The sequence below is a fragment of the Leucoraja erinacea genome, chromosome 3, assembly GCF_028641065.1.
Source record: "Leucoraja erinacea ecotype New England chromosome 3, Leri_hhj_1, whole genome shotgun sequence".
NCBI lineage: Eukaryota > Metazoa > Chordata > Chondrichthyes > Rajiformes > Rajidae > Leucoraja > Leucoraja erinaceus.
In genome coordinates, this window is record NC_073379.1 from 74,034,569 (window position 1) to 74,059,314 (window position 24,746).

General features: G+C 40.8%; 1 protein-coding gene across 5 annotated transcripts in view; it reads left to right on the forward strand.

Annotated features, from left to right (window-relative positions):
* agtpbp1 (ATP/GTP binding carboxypeptidase 1) overlaps positions 1 to 23,344 on the forward strand; it is a 217,711-nt gene extending 194,367 nt beyond the window's left edge. For 3 of the 5 annotated variants that reach the window (XM_055632933.1, XM_055632934.1, XM_055632938.1), the window contains one exon: positions 21,812 to 23,343. In XM_055632933.1, the coding sequence (XP_055488908.1) occupies positions 21,812 to 22,004 (193 nt within the window). In that variant the 3' untranslated portion in view covers positions 22,005 to 23,343. Of the gene's footprint in view, positions 1 to 21,811 lie in introns of all 5 variants that reach the window. The other 2 variants (XM_055632935.1, XM_055632937.1) reach the window with 2 other exon arrangements.
* The last annotated feature ends 1,402 nt before the right edge of the window (positions 23,345 to 24,746 follow it).

Sequence of the window (24,746 nt, forward strand, 5' to 3'; positions counted from 1 at the left end):
AGTACCCCATTCCTGCCTTCTCCCCCTATCCCCTGACTCCACTGTCAACAAGAGCCCTATCTAGCTCTCTCTTGAAAGTATCCAGAGAACTGGCCTCCACCGCCCTCTGAGGCAGAGAATTCCACAGACTCACAACTGTGTGAAAAAGTATTTCCTCATCTCCGTTCTAAATGGATTACCCTTTATTCTTAAACTGTGGCCCCTGGTTCTGGACTCCCCCAACATCGGGAACTTGTTTCCTGCCTCGAGTGTGTCCAAACCCTTAATAATCTTATATGTTTCAATAAGATACCCTCTCATCCTTCTAAATTTTTACAGTATACAAGACCATCCGCTCCATTCTCTCAGCATATGATAGTCCCGCCATCCCGTGAATTAACCTTGTGAACCTACGCTGCACTCCCTCAATAGCACGAATGTCCTTCCTAAAATTTGGAGATCAAAACTGCACACAATGCTCCAGGTGTGATCTCACTAGGGCCCTGTACAACTGCAGAAGGACCTCTTTGCTCCTATCCTATATGAAGGCGAACATGCCATTCGCTTTCTGCACTGCCTGCTGTACCTGCATGCTTACTTTCATTGACTGATGAACAAGGACCACCAGATAGAACATAGAAACATAGAAAATAGGTGCAGGAGGAGGCCATTCAGCCCTTCGAGCCAGCACCGCCATTCATTGTGATCATGGCTGATCGTACCCAATTAATAACCTGTGCCTGCCTTCTCCCCATATCCCTTGACTCCACTAGCCCCTAGAGCTCTATCTAACTCTCTCTTAAATCCATCCAGTCATGTGGCCTCCACTGCCTCTGTGGCAGGGAATTGCACAAATTCACAACTCTCTGTGTGAAAAAGTTTTTTTTTCTCACCTCAGTCTTAAATGACCTCCCCTTTATTCTAAGACTGTGGTCCCTGGTTCTGGACTCGCCCAACATTGGGAACATTTTTCTTGCATCTAGCTTGTCCACTCTTTTTAAAATTTTATATGTTTCTATAAGATTGCCCCTCATCCTTCTAAACTCCAGTGAATACAAGCCTTGTCTTTTCAATCTTTCCTCATATGACAGTCCCGCCATCCCAGGGATCAATCTCGTGAACCTACCCTGCACTGCCTCAATCACAAGCATGACCTTCCTCAAATTAGGAGACCAAAACTGTACACAATACTCCAGATGTGGTCTCACCAGAGCCCTATACAACTGCAGAAGAACCTCTTTACTCCTATACTGAAATCCTCTTGTTATGAAGGAAAACATTCCATTAGCTTTCTTCACTGCCTGCTGTACCTGCACGCCAACTTTCAGTGATTGGTGTACAAGGACACCCAGGTATTGCTGTACCTCCCCCTTACCTAACCTAACCCCATTGAGATAATAATCTGCCCTCTTGTTTTTGCCACCAAAATGGATAACCTCACATTTATCTATATTATACTGCATCTGCCACGTATCTGCCCACTCATTCAACCTGTCCAGGTCACCCTGCAACCTCCTAACATCCTCTTCACAGTTCACATTGCCACCCAGCTTTGTGTCATCCGCAAACTTGCTAGTGTTGCTCCTAATTCCCTCTTCCAAATCATTAATATATATGGTAAACAGTTGCGGCCCCAACACCGAGCCTTGCGGCACTCCACTCGCCACTGCCTGCCATTCTGAAAAGGACTCATTCACTCCTACTCTTTGCTTCCTGTCTGCCAACCAATTTTCTATCCATGTCAACACCTACCATGTGCTCTAATTTTAGTCACCAGTCTCCTGTGTGGGACCTTGTCAAAGGCTTTCTGAAAATCTAGTCACATCCTCAAAAAATTCCAGAAGATTAGTCAAGCATGATTTCCCTTTCATAAATCCATGTTGACGGACTAATTATTTTACTGCTATCCAAATGCCCCATTATTACCTCTTTAATAATTGACTCCAGCATCTTTCCCTTCACCGAAGTCAGGCTAACTGGTCTGTAATTCCCCGTTTTTTCTCTCACTCCTTTCTTGAAAAGTGGGATAACATTAGCTATCCTCCAATCCAGAGGAACTGATCCTGAATCTATTGAACATTGGAAAATGATCACCAATGCGTCCACTATTTCTCGAGCCACCTCCCTAAGGACCCTGGGATGCAGACCATCAGGCCCTGGGGATTTATCAGCCTTCAGTCCCATCAGTCTACCCAACACCATTTCCTGCCGAATGTGGATTTCCTTCAATTTCTCCGTCACCCCAGATCCTCTGGCTAGTACATCAGGAAGATTGTTTGTGTCCACCTTAGTGAAGACAAATATAAAAAGTACCAGTTCAACTCATCTGCCATTTCCTTGTTCCCCGTAATAAATTCACCCTTTTCAGTCTTCAAGGGTCCAAGCCAAGTCAAGAGAGTTTATTGTCATGTCCTAGATAGGGCAATGAAATTCGTCTTAACTAATGTTTTCCTCTTCACATACCTAAAGAAGCTTTCACTATCCTCCTTTATATTCTTGGCTAGCTTACCTTCGTACCTCATCTTTTCTCCCCGTATTGCCTTGTTAGTTATCTTCTGTTGCTCTTTAAACGTTACCCAATCCTCTGGCTTCCTGCTCATCTTTGCTATTTTGTACTTCTTCTCTTTTATTTTTATACTGTCCCTAACTCACCTTGTCAGCCACAGTTGCCCCCTACACCCCTTGGAATCTTTCTTCCTCTTTGGAATGAACTGATCCTGCATCTTCTGTATTATCCCCAGAAATACCTGCCATTGTTGTTCCACTGTCACCCCTGCTAGGGTATCTTTCCAGTCAGCGTTGGCCAGCTCCTCCCTCATGGCTCCATAGTCCCCTTTGTTCAAACCCAAACCCCAAAGAAAATTGTTTGCTAATGGGGCCCCAAAGAAGTTCCTTCATAGAAGCTATACTGGTATCTGCTTGTGTTGAAAATGAACGATAAAAGAAATAGAGACAAAAAACTGCAGATGCTGGAATCTTGAACAAAAAACACAAAATGCTGGAGTAACTCAGCAGTTTCCAACTTCCTCATCTACAGAACACAATCGGTACAAATTAACACCAACTCGTCCTCCTCGATAACCATCAGCACATCAAGGCTGTGTCCTCAGCCCTCTACTCAACTCACTCTATAGCCATGATTTTTTAGCCAGATACAGTTCCAATTCCATGTTTACATTTGTGATGATATCACTGCTGTTGGGTGAATTACGGAGAATTATGTCAAAGTATAGAAGGGAGATCAATTGTCTGATCGAATGGTACTAAAACAACAACCTTGCTCTCAACGTCAGTAAATCCAAGGAACTGATTGTTGACCTTAGAAGTGGATGACCAAGGAACCACAAACCTGACTTCCTGACTTCATCGATGGGTCAGTGGTGAAGAGAGCCAACAGCTTCAAGTTCCTGGATGTACGTTTCTCTGAAGAGCTGTCCTGGATCCAGCAATCATAAAGAAAGCCCATCAACACCTCTACTTAGAAAACTGAGGAGATTTGGCATGTTGATGAATACTCGCCTGAACATCTACAGATGTACGGTGAAGAGCATATTGACTGGTTGCAACACAGCCTGGTTTGGCAACTCGAGTGTCAAGGACAAATGAGATTACAAAGAGTGGAAAATACTGAGAAGTATTCTATTACAAATCTCAAATTACAAATTGTGGAGCATAGAGGCAAATAAATAAATATCGGGTCTTTGTCTCAAACATTTTGGAGGGCATAATTTGTCCTCCATCAGTCTGAAAGAAGGTCTCGACTCTTAACGTTGTCTATCCGTGTCTCCAGAGATGCTGTCTGGCACACTGAGTTATTCCAGCACTCTGCATTTTTCTGAAAAATGCATGTTATTCCACTTTGTAGCTGACAAGCACACTCGTAAATACTGGCAAGTTTGGAATTTTCCTGACATTTCTGTAAACCATTTTGCACTGTACTTTGCAAGGCCATGCTGACATTGCTAATTAAGCAGTACAATACCAACAGGTCCCAAATCTGTGAGTGTGGAAATGTTTAAAAAAAGAACTGACCTCTTAAACAATGATGTTTTAATCAGCCTTTAATGTTTTTGCACGCTTATCATTTATGAACCTCTTCACTTTTATGTGCCAGAATCCCGTTTCTTATCCAGCACCAGGGTACTCAAGGATAGTAAGATAAGTTTCCTGCATCCAGATAAGAATAATGTGGGTGGAAGGACTATCTCTATAAAATCGTGCCTATTTACTTAAATGCTAGTATTCATCAAGACAGAATGCTGGTTAAATGATGGGGAAATTTATCTGGAAAATACCTGTTGTGCAGTAATGATATGGGAACGAGTATATATTTTCCAGTTGTCCTGATTCTCTTTGGCGATCAGTACATATTTATGTCAAACTTTTCCTGAGAGAATCAAAAGCAGCTGAAGTTCATTCTTGGGTTAAATGTGCAATGTGAGTGGGAAAAGGATCATACATTTTGTTTTAAGGAATAACAACAGTTTGAATTTGCTTAGCATCCATTGTGTTGGAAAGATAACCTCGATCATTTTGAATGTTGGAAAATTAAGTAGACAATTGATGAGAATGAAGTAGGAGGAAATCATTAGATGAATAAATCCGCAGGCATTTAATGGTGTGAAATGGTCAGATGAGATGCAGATAATTTGAAGGAAAGTAAGCTGAAAGTGTGTGGAATTCTTTACTAGTCAATCACCGGATTTCACCCTATAATTGAAATGTGTCAAAAATACCAAATCAACATAAAACTTTATTCAATGGTGTTAAAAGATGGTAATACTGGAATACTTTGGGTAGTGAGCAGAATAAACATTCCTGAGACACCATGATACGTTTCCTCAGGAAGTATTTGGATTTGCACCATTGCTTTCAATGATTCCTTTTCCCATAATTGCATGTTATTCAAGAGCAATTATTTAAAATTTTTAAGTGGGCAAGTGTATTCTGCTTTCACGGTGTAAGAGTATGAATGTTAAAAGAGTATTCAGTTCATCAAAATCTGTCAGCTCTGTCTCTGAACGACTGTGATTCAGTTATACATTTGATCGTTTTTCCATCAATAAAATCTCTGAAATTATTACTTCAAATGAAGTGGATTCTGACAGTGGAGAGCAGGAGTATTGCCAATATTAGCTATATTGACTCGGATGTTTAAATTCCATAACATGGTGTAAGAACATTCAGAATAACATTGTTTGTACTACTCATGGTCCAAAGTGTTCGGTTTTATCATCCCATTGGATAAAAAATGTATTTTGATTTTATGATTTCTGAAATATTTCAAACACATCTTTGGCTGTGACCAAATTTACACCCACGTTCTATTTATTCTATAGTACATTGGTGGGATTTTTTCTTGTGCGTAAACTGCCCTTCCATCTGTATCTTATTATTCATAGGGCATGCTCGAGTGACATGAACTGTTGAATATTGAATATCATTTTGTTCAATTACTTTCAATTTAGTATCTTGGTGTTGAAATGCTAATTTTGAATGTTATTTTTATGCATTGCTCCTTCATGTTTACTGTAGGAGCCATTTATGTTAATTGTTGGCATATCATATTATTTTGCTTAGATATATCTTGCAATATTATTTTGGACACTTGGGGGCGGTCATTAGATGTACAGGGTGGTATATATGTAAGGGCACAGGGAGGGAAGCGCATACAGTTCTCACCAGACCAGGGACAGAGCAACCAGCTACAACTTGCATGCAGAATTAGGAAAACCTAGTACGTTCATTCCTTTGTTTGTACAACTACCTCAATAAACAACCAACTAAACTGGAAATAACGACGGGAAGATCTGTTCTATTGGGTCTGCGTAAAATCACTCCTACTGTACCTGTGAAGTAATGGCAACTGGAAAGGAGGACACTGAGAAAGTTGAAAATTTGCCATTACATTTACAATATAGCAACGCAAATCTATAAAAATTTGTGTAAAACACGAGAAAGGGAAGTATTAGAACAGCAAAACTATGATTGAAACATGACGAAAATAAAAAGCCCAGCAAAAGTTGCAATTTTTTCTATTTGAATTGACGAAATGATCCCTTGCTGTTAACAAATAATTTGAATTACAGTGGCTTCCAAGTGAAGGGTCTTGATCCCACCGTTATTGACTCCCAATTTCCTGACCCGCTGAGTTTCTCCAGCATTTTTGTTTTGCACTAGAATTAGTTTTGTTTTCTATAAGCTAATCCATGATACTTATTGTATGACAATGAGAATAACTTGCCCATTTGAGGCTCCTGCATAGTTTTAGCAGTAAAGCTAAGGAATTTGTAAAATTTTACATGTTTTGAAGAAATGCTGTCAAATCTCCAACTAACTTTAGAACTCCATTATTGGCAATGATGTGCATAATTGAAAGCAGGTTAGGATTTGATAGGTTTTAATTAACCAATTTGCAAAATTATATTAGCCTGTTTAAGACAGATGTTGGAGATTGCATAGCATGTCAACTATTAACCTGCAAATTATGTAATGATACAGCTGCTTTCCTGAGCAAATGTTCTCTTTGTTATTTCAGTTCTCTTGAAGCCCCTGATTGTATGTTTTAATTCAGTTCCTTAATACTGATATTAGAATCAATGTATGTGATGTTGAATAAAAATCTTGCAATTTTCCAGAAATTCTTCACCTTGGGTAAAATTTAAATGCTATTTAATCACAAAATGATTTCAGTTGGCCATATTCCTGCCCAGTCACTTTCCCACAGTAGGTGAATTGAGGACTAGAGGACCTAGGTTTAAGGTGAATGGGAAAAGATTTAATAGGAATCTGACGGATAACTTTTTCACACAAAGGATGGTGGGAGTATGGAACAAGCAACCAGAGGAGGTAGTTGAGGCAGGCACTATCCCAACGTTTAAGAAACAGTTAGACAGGTGCATGGATGGGGCAAGTTTAGAGGGATATGTGCCAATTTCAGGCAGGTGGGACTAGTGTAGCTGAGACATATTGGTTGGTGTAGGCAATTTGGGCCAAAGGGCCTGTTTCCATGCTGTACCACTCTGACTATCAGCAACCGTATGTCATAGCAAAAATAAATCTCTAAAAATAGGTGAAATACCATAACTATTGCAGATATATCTGCCATGTTTGCAGATTTTTTGCATGATTTAGTCTATAAGTAGGCAATGCAATTTATAGTATGAATACCAACATAATTTTAGTTTTTAATATATTTTAAAAATAAATTGATAGATGCTAATAATTTAACCTACAGAATATAACAAGATGCTTCAGTTGATGGCAGGACGAATGCTGCAACCAATATCAGTTTCTACTGTTGAGTTTCATATGTGGGGAGAGGTGGGGAGTGGGGGGAAGAGGTGTACCTGTCAATCAAAGATCTTCTAGTGTATCATATTAAATTGTGTCTTCTCCGAGTCAATATTCCAGCCAGCTTTCAATGGTTTATTTTTTGCCTGTCAAGAATGTTTGTTGTATATTGATGTTACTTTGGAAATCAACAAATGAAGGAAGCATAGATCACAGAATTGCACCTATTCCCAGTGATGTTTCTCCTTACAAGGGCGGCACAGCCTGCAGAGCGCCGCTGCCTCACAGTGCCAGTGACCCGACCTTGATCCTGATCTCTGGTGCTGTCTGTGTGGAGTTTGCACATTCTCCCTGTGACCGCGTTGGTTTCCTCCACATGCTCCAGTTTCTTCCCACATCCCAAAGACGTGCAGGTTTGTCGGTTAATTGCCCTCTGTAAATATTCCCCTAGTGTTTATGTAGTGGATGAGAAGGTGAGATAACATAGAACTAATGTGGATAGGTGATCAATGGTAGACTTGGACTTGGTGGGCTGAAAGCCCTGTTTGCATGCTGTATCTACTAAATTTATGATTTGTAGATTTTGAAGATTATTGTTTAAAAGTCTCAGCTTAACACCTTGAATAAATGTTGGAGGAAAATAGTTATATCAGTTATTCAGTATGAAAATAAAGGTTATCTCCTTGTCAGTTTTAAATTATGTTATGTAATAAGCTGTTTAGCCATTTCCTCCTCACCTAAATTAGCTGATCTTTTCACCACATCCTTTGTATATTTATCTCATCATATTGCAACTACAGTAGCAAACTACCATCGTGTAATGCAGCACATCTTTCATATGTAATCAGTTATTAAATTGTTTGCTGTTCCAAATATTAATATTTGTTGATCAGCTCTGGGTTCCATGAGCTTAAAACAAAAATGCCGTTCTTCAAAAGAGCAGGAAGTCAAATGCTATTTTATTTGTTGGCTGCAACATTGTTTAGTTATAAGAAGCAAACTGCGCAAGATCTTTTCATTCTTTGTGTTCCCTGCAGCACAGAAACAATCCATATTCCAAATCTTAATTCTTTTAAAGCACGAAGGAGCTAATTTTACAGACCAGATCTTCTCAGGCTGTCCTTTGTGATCAAGGATGACTTCAGTTTTGTGAGTTATGAGGTGATTTAGGAGACAATTGTGGGAACAGCTGTATCTTGCAAAGGTGGGTGCCTGAAGGAAGGGGCAGATGGGCAGTTTATGAAGCAGTTCATTCCCATCAGCTATACGTGCAAGTGTTCTGTGTGCTCAGCTACACGAGCTCGACACTCAAAACAACATCCCAACTTCACCCTTTGACTGATTAAGGGGCCATGGATACCTAATGCCTCTGTCCCACTTTGGTGATTTTTTAGGCGACTACATGCGACTAGGCTGTCGTCACTGGGATGTCACCTATATAGTCTCCTCAGTCGCCTAAAGAACCGTAACGTTTTTCTGGTCGCTGCTGGATTTTGAAATGTTCAAAACTTTTCAATGGCAGTCGGTGACCATGGGCTTGTCGTAGCTTGACTTCTCCTGACGTAGGTGCTATCATAGGTTGTCGCCAGGATGACGTAGGTTGTCGCCGGTGCTGACCGGTGAATTCCATTGGCCACTACCTACGTCAACCGGCGACAGGTACCAGCGACTGAATTGCCTTACCTTGTCGTAGCTTGTCGCGGGTGGACGTAGGTTATCATAGTTGTGGTCATAGGCGGACGTCCTATGGGTCGCCGGCTGGCGGTAGCTTGATGTCGACAAGATGGTAGGTTGTTATAGACATTGTCGTAGGGGGGCCGGCTACGACTATGACAGTCGCCGAAAAAATCGCCTGTGGGATTTTACATTTGTTAAAGGAGGCTTTGACGCATCCTTGAATGTTGCAAATTCTCACAGATCAGATAAACAATCCATTGCAACACCATAAACCACTTTCACTGAAAATCCCACATATGATCAAGTAGACAATGCTCTCCATTTTGATTTTAAAGGTATTACTTCTACCATGTGCAGATTCTCTGATCTGGATCCGACTCTCGGTGGTTCAGTGGAAAATGGATGGTGTAATAATTTTAATTGATCATCAATTAAATTGAGTGGGGATTGACACTGATACAGCACTAAGGGAATTTCACCATCCAGATTGCACAGCAGTGGTCAAACACCATTCAGCCAAACTGATAAAGTAATCATTTGCAATTCAGCTATTTGAAAACTGTTGAGAACAATATAATCAATATTTATTGACCTTGACAGAGTGCTTCATCACCCTAAATTGTAACCAAAGATCTTATTTAAACAAATGTCAATCAGAGCTTGGCTATTATCGTATTGACCAGAGCATTCAGTTAAGGAGAATATCAATAGCAATAGCTTTGGAGTCAGTTGCTAAGTTTTTTGATGTTCTGTTTCTATATGTAAGATGCCAAATTAAATTTTAAAGCAAAGGCAAAGACTCCTCAACCATAGGAAATGCTATTAAACGAGGAAGATGAATTCGTAAGATTTAGTATAAACATAAAACAAAATCTAGAGACATAAGGAACCGCAGTTTCTGGAAGGTAGACAAAAAATGCTGGAGAAACTCAGCGGGTGAGGCAGCATCTATGGTGAGAAGGAATAGGCAACGTTTCGGGTCGAGACCCTTCTTCAGACTGATCTCTGCAAAACACAAAGTGCTGGAGGAACTCTGTGGGGGTCCAGCAGCATCTGTGGAAGGAATGGTTAGGCGAAGTTTTGGGTCAGGACCCTTTAAACGGATTCGATGATGGAATCTGAAAAAGAGGGGTGGAGACAGGACAAAGCCTGGATCGTGATAGGTAGATACAGGTGACGGGGGGGGCTTTGATTAGTAAGTGACAAACAGGTGAAAAGGAGACAAAAGGGTGTAAGATAAAAAGAAAGGAGAGTGAGATGTAAAGCCAGAGGGAGAGAGAGAGTTTAGTTTATTGTCACGTGTACCGAGGTGCAGTGAAAAGCATTTTGGTGTGTACTGAAAAACTACAATCGATCACAATCGAGCCATCCACATTGGACAGATAGAGGGGGTGGGGAGGGGGGATAAAAGAGAATTATATATGGGACACAGAATGGGAGATGAGTGCACTAACAAGGGGAAAGGATCAGGGTGACTGGGGCAGTGTAAGAAGGAACTGCAGATGCTGATTTAAACTGAAGATAGACATAAAAAGCTGGTGTAACTCAGAGGGACAAGCAGTATCTCTGGAAAGAAGGAATGGGTGATGTTTCAGTTCGAGACGGGAATGGAAGAAGTGATTGCTCACCGGGATGCAGAGGACACGGGTAAGAGGAGGAAGTGGTGGGGTATTACTTGAAATTGTGGAATTCATTGGTCTGTGTTGTAAGCTAACCATATGAGGTGCTGTTCCTTCAGCTTGCCCAGGCCAGAAAGGTAGCGATAGGAATGGAAATGGGAGTTTAAATGATTGGCATCAGGGAAGTCCAGCAGGCTTTGGCAGCGGGACAACCGTCATGCCTTTAACTAAAAGTCTGGACATTTGAAGATCAGTGATGTGTAAACAAATTAATTTTCTTCTGCTGCTATTCGTGTGTGTGTGTGTGTGTGTGTGTGTGTGTGTGTGTGTGTGTGTGTGTGTGTGTGTGTGTGTGTGTGTGTGTGTGTGTGTGCGCGCAAATACTAACTAATACTACTAATTCAGAAAAGAAAGAAATTGAAATTAAAGTGCTGTTCGTCTCCTCAAACTTGTAGGTTTCCTTTTGAAGGTCTGTACTAGTGTTCAAATGCAACACCAATTTTCCAGACAGAAAGAGAGACACCAAGTGCTGGAATAACTCAGCAGGTCAGTGAGCATTTTTGGAGAAAATGGAAGGGTGACGCTTCAGGTCGGGACCCTTTTTAAGACTGGTTCCTCCAGCAGCTTGTGTTTACTCAAGATTCCAGCATCTGCAGTCTCTTGTGTCTACATAATTTCCACTTGTGCAATAAGATAAATAATTAAGTTTCCTTGCTCTTAGATGGAAATGCTCTCAGAAGCTTCTTAAAACATATTAAGTACTGATGTGCCTTGAAGGGCACTAAACATAATTCCATTATGTGGCAAGCATGACTGTGTGAAGGCTCTTCTCCATAAGAAGGCTTAATGAAGTTCAATTGTTGCTTCAGTCTACTACAGATAAGTTAAGATGCAATAATTCCACTTTAAGAAAGCATTTAGATTCCCTCAGTATTTCAATTATGCTACCTAATTAAAAAAAGTCTGTATAAATGCAATCATGCCTGAGTCTTAGTGTATGGAATAATGTTGAATTGCACAAGCCATACGTGAGAAGTGCCTGTGCAGGAGTGATGTTAATCATTATCTAATGCCCATTTAATGTCACTTGGATAACTGACAAAGAAAGATCCTGCTCGGACTGGAAAGCAGTCTCCTTCAGAAGAAAGTATGTACACTAAATTGCTGCTAAAAGGAGCAGCTCTTGCAATTGTTCTTGATAGGAAGACTGTAAAAGAACAAATATGATCCCAACTTGGATAGTCTTTTTCATATATAAGAGCTTGTACCTGATAGGAGAATCGATATCTTATTCAAAAGTATCGTGCAGCCATTTTAATCCAGCAGCCTCAGAAATCTAAATCCCTCCTAAATTATGGGGGGGGGGGGAATTGGATAGGCATATGGATGAGAAGGGAATGGAGGGTTATGGTATGAGTGCAGGCAGGTGGGACTAAGGGAGAAAAAAGTTGTTCGGCACAGACTTGTAGGGCCGAGATGGCCTGTTTCCGTGCTGTAATTGTTATGTTATATATGTTATGTTAAATGTACTAATTACGTCTGATCCCAATACCACCGCTGGTGGAGAGTTCTAGATATCAACCATCGTTTTTCAAAAACAATTCCACCCAAATCCGGGTCTCTATCCATTTTGCTCCACAGATGCCGCTTGAACTGCTGAGGTCTTGCTCTGTTTTTTGTTAAAGATTCCAGCACCTGCAGTCTCTTATTTCAGAGTGACTAGGTGATGCCAATATTCATTGCTGTAAAGTCTAACAAGCCACTCCAACCTAATGATGACTCTGGGCTCACTGTCTAATGCAAAGATTTAGATGCAGGGGTGGTTGGGACAAAGTCAATAACAACTTGTCCTGTGTGTTTGACCATGCAAACCAGTGCTCCTAGTTGGGGAATACTTGTCCACACACATGAACTGCACTTGCAGGTCCCTAAGATCTCCTACAATGACGGATACATTCTTCACTGTCTCGGTAATCAACACAATGTATTGATTGCTATGGCAACTGAGGAAGAGTACTTGAGAGTGCATGAAGAGGTAACAAACAGTCTTAAAGCAGCAATTGCTCTTTTGCATCAAATGCGACATTTAATGACTTTCAAAAATAAATGGGTAATGTGATTTATATGTCACAAAGATTTTTATATGTCCTTTGCTTTAAAAAGTAGATTTGATGCTATAGTTAATATTTTTGACCAAAAATCATGTCCATTTTAAAAAACAAATATGTCACATTTTCTGTTGTCTCATTTCCCATGTTAGATCCTTGACTTCCCTATTATTTTAAACTAATTATAATTGTATGTATTTACTTGCAGACTTTATCCAGTAAAATTGTCTGGAAGCAAAACTGCTTTATTCTGGAAATATGCCAGAATTTATGAAAGCAGTTTCCCATTACTCCTCTAACTGTTTTTATTTGTTGGTGAGATTGAGAGAAAAGAGACTTTTGTAATTTACTTTTGTGTAGATTAGATTATAATTTCTCTTGCTTGACTGATAAACGGCAGTCCTTATGTCAAGGGTGTCAGTTTCCTCCTAGCTCTTTTGTTAGGTTTCTTAGAGGGTCTGTTCAGTGGGTTGCTGCTGACTTTAAGATAAAGGCAATAATTGCTTACGTTCATGGAAATAATGCAGTCGGCAATATTTATTTCAAACTAGTTTGAAACCAAATATAAATCTCATCCTTTTTTTTGCGAAATATTTTTTTGATATGCTGCATTTGTATTTTGTTTAATCCATATATTTAATCTGGTATTTCTTTTGAATTTGTGGTATATTTAAAGATGTGTATGCTGATCAAGAATAGTAAGAGATTTGTTGAGTCCAAAGGCTTTTGAGTAAACAGATACGTCATGGTAATTTTGTGCCCAAATGAAGATTTCATATAATTATGGTTGCAAAATGTTGGATTTTGTCACATTGTTACTTGAAGTTGTACCTTGTTGTATCAGGAGAAGAAATGGGTTTTTGACTTTCAAATATTTTCCTTCATACAATGATTGACATACACAAAAATCACATTTTATGTGAAATATCCTATGTAATTTTGAACATTGTTAATTTAAAATGTATGGTCACTATATTGAAATTTAAAATTCAGTTCCGCCAGAAAATTTGAAAAGGCATGAAATTTTAATCACTGCAGAAAGATAGACATTTACACCTCCTCAATTTCATCCACACTTCTTTGTGCTGTCTTTTTTTCATCAATCTTGAGTCGATGTACATTTGAACTGAAATCTGACTCCAACTTTACGCATGTATGAGACGAGGCCTTGCACCTGGGCCCATGTAGATGGGTCAAAGTTCAGCTCTTCAGCCGCCACTTATGTGTAGTCAATCTGCAATATTCTTTCATAATTTTTCACAACTATAACAACAGATGAAACAAAAATGGAAAAGCCAGTTATCCAAAGAAAGCATTGTGCTGATTTTCTAATTTCCTCACTGGGGCAGAGGGTTGTCTAATTCATGAGTCTTATTTATAATAAAATTGCTCTGCTTTGGATTTGAGCTGCTTTCAAAATTAATGCTAATCTGGTTTCATTTGAATATAATGAAAATCTGAGAAGTTGTAGACCTTGCTGATTGTAGACTTATGCTGTATTTTGAACTACTGTACTTGTCTAATGAAATATTAAAAACCACTTAGTGTTGTCAAGCAATATCTTTGGCTGGTCCCTGGAGGCACCAGTGAAACCAAGGGTGGGATGCTTGTTTTATTTAAAATTTGTCCCTAGAAGCTCAGGGTGTCTTGACAGGAATCTTGTTTCTCAAGCCTCTACATTTTCACTAATGGCTGATAATTAGTTTAGGTCCTTTAAAAGTGTGTTATCACTTTGCTGGAAGAAATAATTAGAATGCCTCTGAGCCATTACATGCTTCTGAATTACCTTGCTGCCTCGGAGACACATAAAAGAAAATTGAGTTTCCTTGGTCTGAGATATTAGGAGCTAAAATTTGATGTTGTTGTCTTTGTTGTGAATAGCCTTGACATTATTGCCAAGATTGTGCATGGAAATAGCAGTTACACAAAGCACAACCTGCCTTACAAAGGTTGAGAAAATCAGTAAATTACACATATTTTCACCTGTATTTCTTTGACGGCACAGAGTCTGAGAATCGGCAAATAAAATAGAAAGTCAAGTCAAGTTTATTTGTCACATACACATACGAGATGTGCAGTGAAATGAAAGTGGCAATGCTCGCGGACTTTTGTGCAAAAGACAAACAACAAAACAACCAAACAAATTATAAACACAATCATAACACACATATTCTTTTACATAATAAATAATGGAAGGAAAAATGTTCATTGAAATTTAGTTAGAAAGGTGAGATAGGCGAATTTTTACAGTCCGAATTGCCTCTGGGAAGAAACTCCTTCTCAACCTCTCCGTTCTCACATGTTTAACGGAGGCGTTTGCCTGAGAAGATAGCTGGAACAGTCCAGTTTATCTTGGTGGAAGGGTCATTGTGATTTAAGTTTTAAAATTGCTCTGGAGGTTGCACCTCCTGTTGTGTTCCTGCAGGGGGGTGTTTGAAGTTTGCACAAATATACTCTCTGCAGAAACAGCGTTCCTTGGCAGAGCAATCCCAAACCAGATGGTACTGACAAAGGTGGACAAGATGCTATCCACCGTTTGTAGACCAGGAATGACTGGAAGATCCTCGGAGACACTCTGAATGTCTCCTGAAATTGCCTTGAGGTGGCAAAGGCGCTCCCTGTGGCCTGAAACCAAGGGTCACGAGTGCTAAAATTTGTATAACCATGTCTTGACAGGAATATCCTCACCATGTAAACTCTAAGATATTTATCACTTTGCTGAAGTTTAGAACCCTATCCACAGGATCTGTATTTATCCTCAATGGATTTCAAGGTCCTCGGATTTGATGTTGTGTTTCCTAAAGTCAACAAGAGACAGGCCCATAAAGCCAGGCTGACCAACAATTGAAAATCATATACAACTGAAACCCTGTATTTCTATACTCATTTGCAACATTTGTGCCCATATCTATATTGACCTTTCCCATAGGAATAGGGAACATTCTCTGTACTGTACAACTTTATGACGATGGAATTATATAGAAAAGGTTAATATGCGGTTAATTGCAAGTAATTTGGAAAACTAACAATGCTACTGTTTATTTGGGGGAATTAAAGTGAGAAGATAGTTATACTTCAGTATCTTGAGACATTGGTGGACATTGTATTTAAGGAATGGTGTAAATGTGTTGTCAACGGTTCAGAGGAAGTTTATTGCACAAATATGTGGAATAAACAGCGTTCCTTATGACCCATACACAATTATCAGGACTGACAAAGGTGTTTTTTGTTATCCAGGTGTTCCAGGGATGAGTGAAGAGCTAGATCCTGATGGGTCTTGACAGTCGATGAGGAAAGGATGTTTCCTCTTGTGGGTGAATTAGAAGTCACTGTATAAAATTAAGGGTCACCATTAAAAACTAAGATGAGGTGAATTTATTTCTCGAGAATTGTGATTGTTTCCAACTATTTCAAGGCCAGTTGAAGCAGAGGTTTAATATGTTTAATGCGAAGAGAAATCCTAGATAAACAAGGAGATAGAATTGAAATTGCAATCATGTTGACCATTATCTTATTCAATGGTGAATAAAACTTCAGGGCTCATACGGTGTACTCCTGCTTCTACTTGTGTTTGTATCACTTAAGTTGAAGGTGTTATATGATATGTAGAGCACAGGTTTGGAGTAACTCAGCAGGTCAAGCAGCATTTCTGGAGGACATGGTTAGGCGACATTTTGGGTTGGGACCCTTCTTCAGATTGAGGACTGAAGAAGGGTCGTGAACCAAAACATCACCAATCCATGTCTTCCAGTGCTGCCTGGCACGCCGAATTACTCCTGCACTTTGAGTTCTGCGCAATATTCCAGCATCTGCAGCTCCTTGTGTCTCCGTAGTATGTAATGTCTTCTGATGCTGTGGAATCCCATGTTTTTATATGAAACACGAGGGACAGGCAGCATCTCTGGATAGAAGGAATGGGTGACGTTTCAGGTCGAGACCCTTCTTCAGACTGATATCAGGGGAGTGGGTGGGACAGAGATAGAATGTAGTCGGAGACAGTAAGACTGGTGGGAGAACTGGGAAGGGGGAGGGGATGGAAAGTGAAGGAAAGCAAGGGCAGTTTGAAGTTAGAGAAGTCAATGTTCATACCGCTGGGGTGTAAGCTTCTCAAGCGAAATATGAAGTGCTGTTCCTCCAATTTGTGCTGGGCCTCACTCTGACAATGGAGGAGGCCCAGGGCAAAAATGGGAATTGGAGGGGGAGTTAAAGTGCTGGGAGATCAGGTAGGTTAAGGCGGACTCAGCGGAGGTGTTCAGAGAAATGATCTCCGAGCCTGTGCTTGGTCTTGCCGATGTACAGTGTTGACACCTGGAACAGCTGGTACAGTAGATGAGGTTGGAGGAGGTGCAAGTGAACCTCTGCCTCACCTGGAAAGACTGTTGGGGAAGATGTGTAACAGGATCCCACTACTGACCACATCCAATGGGATCCTACTACTGGCCACATCTTCCCATCTCCACCCCACTGTTCCCTCCACAACTCCCTGGTCAACTCATCCCTTCCCATCCAAACCATCCCCTCCCCAGGTACTTACCCCTGCAACCGCAGGAGATGCAACACCTGTCTCTTTACCTCCCCCTCGACTCCATCCAAGGACCCCAACAGTCCAGGTGAGGCAAAGGTTCACTTGCACCTCCTCCAACCTCATCAACTGTATCTGCTGTTCCAGGTGTCAACTTCTGCAAACAGGTGAGACCAAGCGCAGGCTCAGTGATCATTTCGCTGAACATCTCCGCTCAGTCCGCCTTAACCTACCTGATCTCCCGGTTGCTCAGCACTTTATCTCCCCCTCCCATTCCCAAATGGTTGATAAGCCCACTAGAGACAGAAATATACTTGGCTTGTGTTTTGTCAGCAATCCCTCCTTTGTAGAAAGTTGTGATGTGACATCAGTCTCTGCACTCCCTCTAACCAATAATGTCTTTTCCTCGGAGCCAGGAGACAGCCAAAGCAGTTACGCTCATACCCTCCAGAGAATGTGATTTCACCTGTGTGAAAAAGACCATCTGTAAAAAGGCAGTTGTCCTCTTCTAACATGGGAAACTCCGTATCAAATCCCTAAGAATTTTGCACATGGGGGGTGGGGGGGGGTTATCCAGTCTTTCTTCACTGCCTGCTGCACCTGGAACCGTCTCTGATAATAATTTTTTGGCCTTCCATACGCAACACCCAGGTGTGCTGGATCTGTTTATGTAAATTATGTGTGTCTGCTGGTTTATTGTCCAGCCAGGTAATGTATGGCAGCAGAAAGCAGTTTAGACCACCGAGAATGAAGATTTTCCTCTATAAAAAGGCAGATTTATCTTCGATAGATGAACTCGTATCAAAATGTAATGAGAAATTAACAGGCGATTATGTGGCAGCAACAGACATAAACACGCTGTGGTTAGATTTTAAACACGTTCTTGTCAGGATCATGGACAGTTTTATTCCATCAAAAGTGTGTTATACCAGATATAATTTACCGTGGGTAAATTTATTAATTAGGAGTGCAATTAAGAAAAAACAAAGGCTTTATAACAGAGCAAGAAAATCTGGGTCAACTTCCACATGGACACATTTCAAGAAATGTTGGCATTCAATTGACAGACAGATCAGGAAAGCCTATCAAGAATACACCATGATGTGATAGGGGAAAGTTTAAAATCAGAAGACACAGAGCCTTTCTGGATTTACATCAAGAAAATGAGCCAAGAAGTATTTGTAATCTCAAGCCTTACATCGATGGGGCGGACAGTATCTTTGGCAGCAGACAAGGCCGAAGTGTTAAACCAGCAGTTTTGTTCGGTTTTTACTGAAGAAAACCTAGATGGATTCCCGTCATTGAACTCACAACAATCTACAAAAATTGCAGATCTTAAGGTAACAACGAATGGGGTGCAGAAATTATTGGAAGAAATAAAACCAAAAAAGACATCAGGGCCAGACCAGACACCAGCCAGAGTTTTAAAGAATTGTACAGCAAGCTTAGCTCCAGTCTTCCAAAAGATTTTTCAGAAGTCTGTGGCTAGTGGGGAGCTCCCAGAATATTGGCTGAATGCTAATTATACTGTTCCAACTATAAAAAAAAGAGATAGGATAAATCCTGCAAATTATGGCCCAGTTTCACTGACCTCTATACCATGCAAGATTCTCGAGCATGTAATCCACCGACATATTATGGACCATATTGACTTCCACAAGGTACTAACCAACCACCAACATGGCTTTAGACAGGGTTGATCATGTGCAACCCAACTGGCGGGACTCATCGATGATCACTCGATACCAAGGGTCAGACTGACCTGATTATATTAGACTTCAGTAAGGCTTTTGATAAGGTTCCACATAAGTAGCTCCTGTATAACTTCAACCATGTAGGAATAGACGGCAACCTCTTAAAATGGATTGAGATCTTCTTGACAAGAAGACACTAGTGAGTTCTCTTGGAGGGAGAGACGTCTATTGAAACTTCTGTGACATCAGGTGTACCACAGGGGACTGTCATGGGTCCATTGTTCTTCCTACTGTATATCAATGACATTCCAAATGCAGTTTTGTCCAGAGTTCGACTTCGCAGATGATGCCACAATATATCGAGAGATTAAAATACCAAAAGACAGCTTGTCCTTTCAGAAGGATCTGGATGCTCTGTGAGTGGGGAAAAACCTGGCAGATGTCATTCAATACAACCTAATGTCATAGCATGCATGTCTCACACAAGATCAAACCACTTTTATCAGACTACAACATGAGTAGCCATACGTTGCTTGCTGCTGACCATCACCTATATCTAGGAGTCGAATTAAGCAAAGATTTAAGTTGGGCGACGCATATTAATCAAGTGTCTAACAAGGCAAATAGAACTCTCGGCCTTCTCAAGATAAATTTTCACGCATGTAGTACATCCGTAAAAGAGAACGCCTACAAGTCCTTGGTCAGGCCCAAATTGGAGTATTGTGGAACCGTATGGGATCCTTTCAACAAAAACAACAAGATCACCCTGTAGAAAGTACAACGCCGAGCAGCCCGCTTTGTATGTAATGACTACAAGCGCAAATCAAGCGTGAATAATATGCTGACTCCTCTCGGATGGGATACCCTAGAGCTCCGCAGAATCACGCTAAGACATTGCAATTTACAAGGAGATTCACGAAATCACGCCATCAAATCTCCTGTCATCCCAGAGCACCAACTGCCATGAAACAAGACAAAATAACCGTCCCTACATCATCAACTCGCTAAATTTCAGTAAACTTTGCTACCAATATTCCCTTGACCCATGGACGATAAGGGAATGGAATGTTACCATCCAACACACATGCTGCTCCCGATGTTAAGTCATTTAAAAGGGGATTGAGCAACTAGATCTCCTCAACTTGGTCAAAAAGGCCCACTTCAAAATGTAATCGCTACTCTACTCACTCCGACCTGCGCGAGATAACCACTGATGAGGTGTTTGCGCAGTAATCAACCAGAACCAATCTGACCTTGTCAGAGTGAGGCCCAGTGCAAATTGGAGGAACAGCATCTCATATTTTGCTTGGGTAGCTTACACCCCAGCGATATGAACATTGACTTCTTTAACAAATAGCCCTTGCTTTCCCCTCTCTCTCTCCATCCCCTCCCCCTTCCCAGTTCTCCCACCAGTCTTACGGGCCTATCCCACGTGCATGCGACCTGCATGCGGCAAGCGCGACCAAACCGGAAGCTGGGGCCGCGCGGAGGTCGAGTGATCCCCGTACAGGGCCGGTTCCACCAGCATGCGACTGCATGCGGCGAGCGCGACCAAACCGGAAGCGGGGGCCGCGCAGAGGTCGAGTGAGTGATGTGAAGTTCGAGCCTGACGTACGGCGTCAAGACGCTGCGCACGCCCGTCGAGGCGGTGCGTATGGCGTCGAGGCGGCTGCGGGCCGGCAGGCCATTGCCACGTGGAATTCTTTAACACAGTCGTACCCGCTCCGCACAACTCCATACGGCTCCGGCAATCGAAGCGGGACCGGCCCCGCGAGGCCGTACGGCTCAAGCGACCACGTTAGGTCACGCTTGCCGCATGGAGTCGCATGCTCGTGGGACAGGCCTTTTACTGTCTCCGATTACATTCTATCTGCCCCGCCCACTCCCATGACATAATTCTGAAGAAGGGTCCTGAAACGTCACCCATTCCTTCTCTCCAGAGATGCTGCCTGTCCCGCTGAATTACTCCAGCATTTTATGTCTATCTTCAATTTAAACCAGCATCTGCAGTTCTTCCCTACACACTTTATATGAGACAACTTCTACAGCCGCATGCATTTGTGTACGAAAGCCATACAGTGCAGCTTATCAGCTGGTTCCTTGTGCCTCCTAGAGATAGTTGTAGCTCATTTCTCTTAAATGCCTATGAAGGGTCATGTGTATATTGATGATTTTTTTTTAAAGAAAGGTTTGAATTATGCACTATCCTCTGGGTTGTGGCATTTTACTCTAGCAAGCGAAGCAAGCTTTATTTTGCAGTACTACTAGTGATATTCTGTAACAAAGGCTTGGGTTTCTGCTTTAAAAAATTATGAAGGTCGCCAATTATTGTATAATGCATTCCACGAGACCGCACATTTCTCTTCATTTTAGAGAATTACTTTATTGGAAACATTGCTTTTGATTTATTTTTAATCAAAAAATTCACTATTTTTGTGAAATATCTTTTAACTAACATGGAAATCCTAAACATTCTGTGTTAATCGTTACCTCGTCTTTTAATGAAACAGAATTTTTTGATTCCGTGGTGCTTTAGAACCTTGGTATCCAAGTGGAACATCTTCTGTGACAAACAAATGATAAAATATTTACTGATATGGAATGTCTCTGGATACTTCAGTCAGTTCTTTTTGTTTAAGTATGTGTCCATGCAATGAATAGGACAAGAATATTTGGGCTGTTGGCTGATGTTCCGCCTTTGGCTTTTTAACAATGCCTATCAGGTTTGTTCTGTTTTAACGTGAGATAACATCAGGATCTGGAGTGTTTATAAAAGATGGTGATCAGGTGAAATTTACTAGCAAAAAAAAATATTTTACATTTTAGCATGAACCACAATCAAGTCCATATTTTGTTGGAGGTTGCGTGTTTCAGCCACTCTTTCTGACTGCTGTTTAAACATTGTTTTCCTCTCCGCAGTCCGACCACACATGTCCTAGATGAGGATGAACCGCGTTGCCTTGAAGAGGTGGATTACAGTGCTGAGAGCAGTGACGAGCAGGACATTGATCTGAATGAAACAGCAGACTTTGACCCCCAATACTTTGACGCAAGTACACAGGAGGAGCAACTTTCTGATTCTGACATCCCAAAGAGAGACTGTTTTCTTTAAGTTATAATTCACCACAAAGGCTGAGAAAAAAAATATTATAGTCAATCAAAGAAAACAAATCAGGGTTAAAATGGTCTGCATTGAGTAAGAGTGATAGCTACTCAGGCACATTGGCTAAATTAATAATAAATATACTGCTGGTAATATAGAAACATTGAATTGTGTGTTATTTAACATTAACTTCAGGTGCATTTGTATTAGCGAGGAGATGTTCCTCCACTGCTTTTACTTCTGAAGGAGAAAGCTGCATGGCTAAAAGTTTGCTCCCACTCAGTTTGAATGCAGTTTTATTTTATTTTTCCCATCCCTTCATTGTGTTTATCTGTATGCACAATCTGTTGTAAGGTATGTACCGGTAATAATTTGAGTACTCTTAATATGTTGTGGTGAGGTTGGATTTAATTTGTCTGCTGCGACTTCAAAAGATGTCTGTATTTATTTCCCTTTTTTATTGTATCAGAAATGATTCCAGAATTGCTTGAAAGAAAGTGTGCTGCTTCAGCTACAATGTTGAGTGTGATACTGTTATTGTTACATTGAGCTGAATTGTGTCGAACTTGCTGAAAAAATATGTTGCACTTTGCTGTGGATTATATAAAAAGTAATAGCTATATTAACTCCTTAATATCTTTAAATAGTACATAATCCATATTATCAACAATGTTGACTTGCAGCCTCTATGTACAGTGTATGGTTAGTGGCTTCTCATGAATAATGAAACAATGTAATTTTGATTTTCAGATATGAATTAAAAGTTTTGTATTGTGATAGTGAATGTGCATGTGCCTGTTGGTACTTTTGCATCCTTGGAACACAAATATCAATGACATTATTAAAGTTCAAATATACACTACCATCAGGAGGGGAGTCAATGTACATTCTGCAGTGTAGACTACAGATTTCAGGCACTAACGATCGAGCCTAACAAATCACAGTAGCTCATTACGTGCATGACTGAATTGAAGAACAACCACAAGCAAACTGTTAAATCTAATATCCATAAACAAAATCTTGTCCATAAAAGCACATTGTGGGTATTATTTAAACCAGATATCCAAAAATGGTCATTAGACAAGCCTCAACAATAAGGCATACAATAAAACCTGAAATGTGTAAAGCAATTAGAAATGATCTCAAAACTGTTTAGTCCTAACTCTGGAAGTAATATGCTTGGAACTAGTTACAGTGTGGCTCAGAGGGATGGAGGGGAGCATCAGGAGACTGTTCACTGATTTACTAGAGTTCTCTTAGAATCGTGACTCCAAAGACGTACAGGTTTGTAGGTTAATTGGCTTGGTATAAATGTAATATTTGTCTCAGATGTAGGATAGTGTTAATGTGCGGGGATCGCTGGCCAGTGTGAACTTGGTGGGATGAAGTGCCTATTTCCACGCTGTATCTCTAAACTAAACTAAATTAAATATTCAGCACCAAAGATATCTGACAACAGTCTACATAATAACAGTATTGGCCAGATCTTCTGCCGTAATGCTTCCTTTTCTACATGAAACTGTAATCATTTATTACCATATGTTTGGGATTTCAGTTCAAAGACTAGTCTAAAACATTTGAAAATGAAGAAGAATGCCAGTGAGGGTGAAGAAGTAAGTATCTTCCATAATTGTATTCATTAAAATGCCATTAATTTAAATATATCTCATCTACCTGCACAGGATCCATATCCCTCTTGTTCCTGCATATGTATGAGCCTTTCTAAAAGCCTCTTAAATGCCACTATCATTTGGGTGGCATGGTGGCGCAGCGGTAGGGTTGCTGCCCTACAGCGCTTACAGAGCCCGAGACCCTGGTTCGATCCTGACTACAGGTGCTGTCTGTACGGAGTTTGTACGTTTGCTCCGTGACCACATAGGTTTTCTCCAAGATCTTCGGTTTCCTCCCACACTCCAAAGACGCACAGGTTTGTAGGTTAATTGGCTTGGTATAAATGTAAAATTGTCGCAAGTTTGTGTAGGGTAGTGTTAACGTTCGGTTATCACTGGTCGGTACGGACTCGGTGGGCCGAAGGGCCTGTTACCGCTCTGTATCTCTAAACGAACCTAAAATAATTTCTATCTCCGCGACCACTCTTAATTTGTAGTGTAGTTGGGAATGCCAAGGACACCAACACTTAAATGTAGACAAAAAATGCTGGAGAAATTCAGCGGGGGAGGCAGCATCTATGGAGAGAAGGAATAGGTGACTTTGGGTCGAAACCTTTCTTTCAGACTGAAGAAGGGCCTCCTTCAACACTTAAAGTTGTCCCTCCAAATTGCACCCAGTTTTGACTTAAATCTATCACAGTCAGTGCTGGGTCCACATGCTGCAACCACCTCTGCAACAACGCTTTGGCAATATTTTCATCAGACGAACTGTAGCAGTTTATGAAGATGGCTCACCGGAATGCTGCCTGGATCAGAGGGTATTAGCTATAAGGAGTGGTTGGACAAACTTGGATTGTTTTGTTTGGAGCACTGGAAGCTGAGGAGAGTCCTGATAGAAGTATATAACATTATGAGACCGAGACATTTTACACAGGCTGCAAATTTTAGATTAAAGGGCATATTGTTAAGATGTGAGTGGCAACGTTCAAAGGAGATGTGTGGGGCAAGTGTTTTAGAGAGTGGTTGGTGGCTGGAATATGCTGCTAGTGTTTTTGTTGGAGGCAGGCATGAAAGTGGCATTTTAGAGGGTTTTAAATGGACACAAGATATGCAGCGAAAGAAGGGATATGGATCATTGCAG